Source organism: Poecilia reticulata, linkage group LG12, assembly GCF_000633615.1.
Source record: "Poecilia reticulata strain Guanapo linkage group LG12, Guppy_female_1.0+MT, whole genome shotgun sequence".
NCBI lineage: Eukaryota > Metazoa > Chordata > Actinopteri > Cyprinodontiformes > Poeciliidae > Poecilia > Poecilia reticulata.
The window spans coordinates 21,726,863-21,736,021 of record NC_024342.1 but is presented as its reverse complement, the minus strand read 5'-3'; the positions used below and the strand labels follow the sequence as shown (position 1 = coordinate 21,736,021).

At 35.7% G+C, this 9,159-nt stretch overlaps 2 protein-coding genes across 2 annotated transcripts in view; one reads left to right on the top strand and one right to left on the bottom strand.

Annotated features, from left to right (window-relative positions):
* Nucleotides 1–3,592: 3,592 nt before the first annotated feature.
* On the bottom strand, nucleotides 3,593–5,458 carry tmem203 (transmembrane protein 203). The gene is made up of 2 exons (XM_008424604.2): nucleotides 5,138–5,458; nucleotides 3,593–4,270 (listed from the first exon to the last, which is right to left on the bottom strand). Exon 2 carries the CDS (start codon nucleotides 4,142–4,144, stop codon nucleotides 3,728–3,730), a length of 417 nt encoding a protein of 138 aa, XP_008422826.1. The 5' UTR covers nucleotides 4,145–4,270; nucleotides 5,138–5,458; the 3' UTR covers nucleotides 3,593–3,727.
* A 582-nt stretch (nucleotides 5,459–6,040) lies between these two features.
* Nucleotides 6,041–9,159, top strand: part of alad (aminolevulinate dehydratase) — a 6,117-nt gene continuing 2,998 nt past the window's right edge. Inside the window, exons 1-3 of the mRNA XM_008424693.1 lie at nucleotides 6,041–6,135; nucleotides 7,230–7,356; nucleotides 7,441–7,486. Of these exons, the coding sequence (XP_008422915.1) occupies nucleotides 7,238–7,356; nucleotides 7,441–7,486 (165 nt within the window). The 5' untranslated portion in view covers nucleotides 6,041–6,135; nucleotides 7,230–7,237. The remainder of the gene's footprint in view (nucleotides 6,136–7,229; nucleotides 7,357–7,440; nucleotides 7,487–9,159) is intronic.

Genomic DNA, 9,159 nt, shown 5'->3' with positions numbered 1-9,159 from the left:
AATAAACTGGAAAGTCATTTTAAAAAAAAGTGGCTTTATTTAAGTATTTACATAAAAAACTAGTAATAACTAACATTTAAAAAATGACAAAATGCACAAAATTTAATTTTAAAAAATTACTGTACTAAATATAATTGATACAACTTTATACATGTCATGACACTTAGGACAATTAATAAGGATGTACTTCATATTATCATCTGTAAGAACTTAACTAAAACCTGAAAGTAGGCACAATTATTTAACAATATATTTTTTGACTTATTTTAAGTCATTAGAAAGTCGAATATCATTTTAAAAAGTGAGTTTATTTCAGCAATTACATTAAAACTAGAAGAAAAAAATAAAAATAAATGCAAAAAAGTATGAAAAAAATAAATAAAAGAATAAAATGTTTTTAAAGTCTATAGAATTGCTACATAGAGATTCGTGAATTTCACAAATTTTACTTCTATAATGTTATATTATGGCCACAATCACAAGTCGACAGCACTAACACTCAGCTTATTAAGGTAAAGTTGAGTGGAAGGAAAAACTCACAATAATTAACTTCTAAAGTGCATAATTTGTTAAATCTATCTATTGTCAAAAGGAGGGCTGCACAGTGGCGCAGTTGTTAGAGCTGTTGCCTTGCAGCAAGAAGGTTCTGGGTTCGATTCCCGGCCTGGGGTCTTTCTGCATGGAGTTTGCATGTTCTCCCTGTGCATGGTGGGTTTTCTCCAGGTACTCCGGTTTCCTCCCACAGTCCAAAAACATGACTGTCAGGTTAATTGGCTTCTCCCTAGGTGTGTGTGTGTGTGTGTGTGTGTGTGTGCATGGTTGTTTGTCCTGTGTGTCTCTGTGTTGCCCTGTGACAGACTGGCGACCTGTCCAGGTGACCCCGCCTCTTGCTCGGCACGCTAGCTGGAGATTGGCACCAGCAACCCTCCTGACCCCACTGAGGGACAAGGGTGAAAGATATTCAAGCATTTATTTTTATTTATTTCCTAACTGTTTGTTGTCACTTCTTTAAAAATCAAAGTCAGTGGGCGGGGCTAAAGCTGCTACAATTGGTCTGATTTGAAAAAAGTATTAAATATATTCAATGAATAAAAACATAAATTATATTTTGTGGTGAAAACAGATTTATTTTTTGTTTTTAATACATATTGAATATAAAATGTGTGTGTGTGTGTGTGTGTGTGTGTGTGTGTGTGTGTGTTCATGTGTAACTATCCAACAGGGGACATGCGTGTCATTTTACACTGACCAACAGGGGACTCACCGTTGAAGAGGGGACATTTTGTAGGTCCCCTCTTGGAAATGACCCTGTTTTAGGGTCAGGGGTTGCAGTTAGGACTAAGGTGTGAATTGACTTTTGGTTAGGGTTAGGAAAAGGGTTAGGTATGTGATGGTTAGGGTTAGGAAAAGGGTTAGGGTTAGGCTGTAGAAATGAATGGAAGTCAATGGAATGTCCCCTGTTGGATAGTAGCGTACGACTGTGTGTGTGTGTGTGTGTGTGATCCAGTCCAGTGAACAGCTGAGCTGCTCAGTCTGCTGCACATGAATCAGCACTAAGTGGCCATTCATGGCGCTACAGCAGATTACTGCTGCTCATCAAATATTCATGCCAAAGCCGTAATTAAACGSAGTCCGACCAAAGAGCGCGACGCAAAAATGATTCAGACCAACCAGAGTTATTTCCTCAATCATGGCGGCTTCACGGAAGTAAACAAACAAAAACACAAATATTTCTGGGAAACATTCAGAGGGACTTTCACTGTGTCACACTGTTGTTTTGTTTTTGCTCATCGACGTATGCAAAGGCTTTGAGCCAGAAAAGCTGGAATACAAACAGAATTAAGAATTTAAAGGAGCTCAGGGTTTCGGCAGGTTTGCAGTTTTATGGAAGTTTGTTCCAAATCAGAGGAGCAGAAAAACCAAATCCCGCCTTTTTGGACATTTTTAGTCAAGACTTATTGACACATATATAAAGTATCTGTTTTTTTATATCACAATCAATCACAATCATGCACTAATGTGCAGCATTTTTAGTGTCATATAAAAACTTTGATGTATTATTGTATCATTAATTTTTGTTGATTTGATGCAGAAAATCCCAACAAAACACGTCAAAGTTTGTGGTTTGAACAGAAAAACGTGGAAAATATATATATATATTTTTTTAAATGACATTTTTCAAAATAAATTTTAGTAAAGCTTTAACAAGATAAATTCACTAATTTGATGATGTAAGTAAACATTGGTAAATGTAAGTAATCATACATATTTCGTATCATACATAATCGTAAATTCACATGTGCTTTAATTTCATATTAAAGCACGTGAAATGAAAAGTATAGAGTAAAAGGAAAAATAATTTGTGAACACCATCAAAAGCTGTTTGGGTGAGTGGCGCCTCCTTGTGGCCAGCTACTGTCTGTACACCATCACATCAACTACTGGTTTTCTTCTTAAATGTTTGTTTTATTTACAGATTCTATACAAATAACCAATGTGTACTGCAGCAAAAACCAGAGGAACATAAATATAAAGGTGGATTTTTCCTTAAAAATTCAACATATATATATATATTATTTTACACAGAATTTTACATCAAGTTTTAAATTAAAGGATCCCATAAATACATGCAGAACATTTACAGAGAAACGTCAGGCTGGGCGACGCACAGAGCTTGGAGGAAACAGAGTTTGGTGATTTATGAACCGTTAGCTGCAGAACGGCGACTTTCTGTGGACAAAATAAAGTTCCTGTTGATTAACTTTACTTATTCCTTACAGATTTAAAGAGACAGTGTCGTGCATGAGTCTTGAATTATTCAGATTTCTTTAAATTTAACTTTAAAATGAGCCAAACTCTGCTTAAAATGCTCTAATTTGACATATTTAACATTACAGTAAGACATAAATGCAGATAAAAGAAACGAATGTCGGTGTATTGAACAGATGTTTGGCTGCGTGGAAGAGAAATGTAAAGAAATGAGGAATGACTCAAGACTTTTGCACAGAGTTGAGTCAGTTTCTGTCCTCGAACACAAACAACAACCTGATTGATCGTTTTCTTCTTCTCTGACCACAAGTATGAAGAAATCCTCCAAGACAGGTCACAAAATGTCAAACAATAAAAAATAATACATCATGATCTATAAATCTCTACGCCGGCGCAGAAAAAAATAAAGAGCAGGAAACTTCAGAGAAAAACTCACTTTGTACAAGATTTCTCAGATTAATCTCAGAATTCTGGAGGTTTTTTTCTGGATGTTTTGAGTTTCTAGAAAATTTCTGAATATCAAACTTTTCAACCTCAAAAATTTCTAGGAATATTTTGGTCAAATTTTTTTTGAGAATTGTAGAATTTCTGATATTTTATTTCTACTTTCCAAACTCAGAAATTGTATTTTTTTTTTCTAGAATAATCTCTTAGGGTTTTTTTTTTAGGTTTTTCACAAAAATTTTAGATTCAGAAATGGTTGAGTTTGTATAAAAGTTATGAAATTAAATTTTTCTTCTCAAATTCAAAAATATCAGGGTACGTTTTTCTGAACATTTCTGAGAATCTCAGAATTTGAGTTTTTTTTTCTCTCACAAATTTCCAAAAGAAATTTGAGTTTTCTCTAGAAAATTTCTGAAATTAATCTCAGAAATTCTGACTTTTTATTTTTCTCTGAAACATGCTCCTGCTCTTTCCTTCTTCCCTCCGCCGGCCCTCCTGCGGCGCCGCTCTGCCCTCAGTTGACCCGGCAGGCCCGGATCATCAGCAGCTGCAGCAGGATGAAGAGCGGCGACACGATGAGGCCGAACCACAGGTCTCGGGCCCGGTCCTGCTCGGCCAGCTTCTGGCACAGCAGGACCTCGCAGACCAGCTTCAGGCTGAGCACCGTCAGCACCCAGAGCAGCCGCAGCACCGCCAGCCGCTTCTCGTTCTCCTGGTACAGCCGGATCGACACGATGGCCGTGAAGTAGGTGCTGAGGCCGTCGGCGGCGAACAGCGGCACGAACACCAGCCACCAGCTGAGCCGGTCGCTCAGCAGGTCCACCCGCAGAGCCACCAGCATGCTGAAGAGCAGCAGCGCCAGCAGGTGGAGGAAGAGTTCGAAGGTGGCGAAGCCCAGCCACTGGACCAGCTCCCTCAGAGAAAACAACATGGCTGACGGACGGACAGACGGACTCCGGGTCAGAGGGGCAGGAGCTCCAGGATGAGGATCTGAAAACGGAAGGCTTCTGGTGCTGCAGAGATCTCCCACCTGATTGGCTACATCTTCTCACCCAGCCTGAGGGGAAAAGAGAGCGAGTCCTTAAAGAGACGAGGCATACATTTGATAAAAAACTGTTTTTTAACATATTTGTTAAAATATGTTGTGACTGTTTGCTATGAGACAGATAATCACAGCTACTATGTCCATCTGAAGACATGCACCACCAAAAACAACCAATCAGAACCAGGAGGTGGGTCTTAGCGCTGTCAATCTGTGAATGCGCTGCTAAATGAGCTAATAGCAAACAACTTACAGTTATAGCAAAACCACTTATCTGCTATTATTAGTGACTATTCTAACTAGCTTCAGCATTCACAACAGGTTATGCTACAAGGAAGAAGCTGCAACGTCAGAAGCGCCACACAGAGGGTGATTGACAGCCATAAGACCCGCCTCCTGACTCTGATTGGTTGATTCTAGTTTGCACTAGGAGAAGGCAGAAAAGCTTGATTTTTTCCTAGATTATCTGTCTTGACATAGCAACAGTTTCAACAAAAATGTAAAAAACGTGTATAATTTATAAAAGTTACACACTGGAGGCTTATAACCCGTTTCACCAGGTTAGAAAAGCATCAGCAGTAGATAAAAGACCAGTTTTCTGTTTTTAACCAAACAGGCCAATGAAGTCAGCAACTTTTCACTTCACTTCTTCCGGCCATTAAGCAGATATCATGTTCCAGATAATGTAGTTTAACTCGAATTAGCTACGGCACAGCATCACGTTTAAGTTTCAACCATCAAACTGTTCGATGATTCAGAAAAAACAGCCGAATGCTACAGAATGCTAACCACAGTCATGATGAAGGACTTTATAACACACACACACAACACACAAACATGCGTATTCACAAATATATTCACGGTTATGTGGAGATAATTTACCTCAGAAACTAAGAGCGGCTCTTCTTCTCCATGTAATTACAAATGAAAACGGCAGAACACAACGATGCTAACAAGCTGCTATCATGGTAGCTTCTGCTTCTTCTTCTTTTTCTTCTTTGGCTCTAAACGGCACCTTTCATCACAGCACTGCTGTCACCTACTGGAGCTTCAGGGTAATGCAAGAATTGTTGATTAAACGGGTATTTACCGGCAATCTTCTACTCCTATTTTTATTTTTTTATTTCTTCAAAAACTTTCTTCAGGGTAAGGGAAGAAAATTTTAACTTAGGTTGGATTCAGTTTTATTTGTGCTTTTATTTATTTATTTTTTTTACTTTAAAGATTTTCCTTTTCGACTGCAGTAACACTTCCATTTTGCTTGTTTATGTTTTATAAGGCTTTGCTTTGTATTTTCTAATTTGGTCATATTTGTTTTATTTATTTTTTTAACTATTGTTTTGCTGTTGACTTTATTTTTTATATTTTACTCAACTGTCCGATTATTATTAAGTGATAAAAACACTTCCATTTAAATATTTAACATGATTATTTTTATGTCAACTTATTTTAATTAGTTTTTCTACTTTTTATTTAGCTGTTTATGAATTATTATTATTTAATAATAATTATAATAATAATTATTATTTATTTAATTATATTTAGATTCTCTTTCAGTTTTTCAAATGTCTTCAGTGTCTGTTTGATTCATTGTGATTCAACGACGTAAAAGTCAAATGTTTTCCTGTATAAGATTTATATCAAAATGAGATGCTTTTATTGTAATGGAAAACAGTTTCAATTTTATGTCTAAATTTGTAAATTTAATACTTTTCCCCATCGGTAGTACCAGCGTGTCAGGCTTGCTGTTTCCGCCTTGACCTTTAGGAGGCGGAAGTGCTACTTGAAGTCGCTGCTGAATATAAGGAGGAGAAGAAGAAGAAGCAGCATTATCAGACTGAACCGAAGAGTTAAGAAGTCGCCTGTCTTCTTACCCTGACGTGAGTTTGTCTATTTTTCATGCATTAATGTCGGATTTTATCTCTATTTTTAATTTTCTTGCAGTTTTATAAAGTTATTGATAACTTTGTCTCATTTCCGGGCTCACTTTGGAGGTATTTTATTAGCTAAAATGCTAAAGTGTAAATAGAGAGTTGACCTACCTGCACACGGTGAAAGAAAGTTTATTTTATGTAAACAGACGCTTATTATTGCATTTAAGTCACTGTTTTTTAATGTTACTATTTTATTTTGTACTCATTAAAGGGCGCGTCTTGTTTCTGGGAATTGTGAGTTTAGATTAAAACACTTTTTATTGCTTACTGTTCGATATTTTACGATTATCTCAATGTAACTAACTCGTTATAATGCTGTTATCTAGATAGCTCAGCCAATCTTACTGACCTAAAACCTACACCTTTAACTAGTTTTATGAAGAAATTATCCTTAAACTACATCCAATTCGTTATAAAAATATTTAGCAATATTCCTCCTTTTTAATTTTTGCATTTTTGTTTATCTCTTCAATAATTTTATATTTTTCTTCTTTTCTTACCAAAGTCAACTAATTTTGTTAAATATGTTTTAATAACTTGAATGCTAACATGCTATTAAGCTTTTAATAATCAGAATTAGATTTATATAATCAACTAAGTCAATCATTTACAAGATTTATAAACGGTAATTGACAAAAAAATTGAAAATATTTAGTTATTTTTTAAAGCATCTTTTGACAAAACTATATTATAATGTGTAATAACTTAATAACAACAAAGTGTTTSTATAAAAATTATCAAATTAGGCAAGTTATGATGAAAAACCCATTTTAGAGCTGATGTGGCCTCAGGATTATTATTATTTCTCGCTCCTCTGGGTTTCCTCTGCTCTTTTCATCCTGGTTCTTTTCATGCATGCCTTCCCAGTTTTCCCAGTGACTGGGCAGCAAAAACTCGACTTCCAGTCACTTCCTGCTTGAAGCTCGGCTGATGCAGCTTTGCATTATGGGTAGAAAAATGCATCTAAATGTAGTTTTTTATCCTCCCCTGGTTTGATCTCGGTGTTCTTCTTCTTCTTCTTCTGTCTTGTTTGCTGGTAGTGTTGACGATGCAGACGCCGGCCCAGTCGGTCCTCCACAGCGGGTATTTCCACCCGACGCTGCGCTACTGGCAGAGCTGCGCCGCCGACCTCAGACCGGACAACCTCATCTACCCCATCTTCATCACGTGGGTGGAGCTGCTCCTCGTTTTCTGAAACAAGCCAGGTTTGCTCTGCTGTTTGGAGGAGTCTGACATTCAGTTTGTCTGCAGAGACGATCCGGACGCCGTGGAGCCGATCGGGAGCCTGCCGGGTCAGGCCAGGTGAGTCTCACCTGACAGCTCGGCCCCAGAGGGAAGCCAGGGGCCGAGCTGTCAGSGCCGGCGTGGGCGTCGCCGTCAGATAAACGCTGCTGGGAGGGAAGAGTGAGAATCTGGACCGAGATAAGCAGAGAGGCGGTTAGACGGCCGACCCGCTGGTCTCAGATCAGCCAGTAGAAACTCAGAGGTTAAGAACAGTTTTATTTAAAACGGAGGCTGTCCTCCAGAGGAGAGGGGTTTATTTCTATTCATCTGGTTAAATTGATTTATTTTGCTTTTTCAGATGTTTTTAATGAATTTTATTAATTCATTTAGATTTATTTTTTAGTTTATTCAGCTATTTTTTAAAATATTTTTTGACATTTATTCTTATTTTATACATTTCATTTCTTAACTCTTTTTTATTTAGCTTTTAAAATTACAATTCTCACAAACTTTTTACTTATTCCATTTGTTTTATTTTTGACAAAAACATTAAAATGTGCTTTAATTTTTTATTAACTAATTGTGTTTAATATATCATTCAGTGTTTTAGTTTTATAAATTTAGATTTATCTGGGTTTTCCGTTTCTTTAAAAGTCTATAGTTTATTTTATTTATTGATGATTTGATTTATTAGTATTAATTCATTTTTTAAACTTTTTTAAAATTTATCAAGGTTTTTTTGCAGTTCATTTCATATTTTATATATTTATTTTTTAGTGTTTTTTATTTTATTATTATTATTTTGCATTTTATTTAGTAATCGAGTAATATATATTTTATTTATTATGTAATATATATATAATATTGTTATTTATTTAGTTCTGTGTAATATTTAATAAATTTCATAATTTTCTGTTGGTTTATTTTTTTATTTAAAGCTTTTAAAATGTTTTATTGATTTTATTTAATTTCTTTATCTTTTAATTCTACATCATCTTTGTAGGTTATTTTTACTATATGAAATTATTTAAAAAAATGTTTTGATCATTTCACATTTCATAGATTTATTATATTCAATGTTTTTATCTGTAGTTAAACCCATAGTAATTCGCTAACTGTATTTATGACCTCAGTATTAATAATAATAACTAGAAAATTCCTGCAGAAATTTTACGGGGCCTGAAAAAGAGCGACTGTCAGCTTTAATCAATCATTGTAGCTGTAGTTTGCACACTGCTCTTAAAACATGAAATGAATAGAAAGCATAAACATACAACACTGAAGGACTTTACTTTTTTCAACAATGTTAAACGATTGAAGCTCTTTCCAGATCCATCATCATATTTCACTGGCTGATCTTGTTCACTGTAACAGTGAACTGGAAGAACCTAATGATTAATGATCTTCTGTTTGAGGCTCATGACTTTAAGCTTCTCACATCTAGTTCTCACTCCCGGTACAAAATAATAAAAAATAAAGACAGTCKATAATCGTTTATTTCTCTAAATCTTTCAGCCTTCATTCTAAGGATTTTAATTCACACTCAAAAATTCAGAGAAATAATAATTTTATCTAAATAAAATATGAATAATCACAAGGAATATGTATTCTTCCCACAATGCATTGTGAGACCTCTCTGCACTCTGTGAGGCTACTCACTGCCTCTGGCTGGGACCCGTTGCTATGGTAATTAATTATCTGCACCTGGGCTGGCTCTGGAGACAGAGTTTCTATACTTGGGAGACA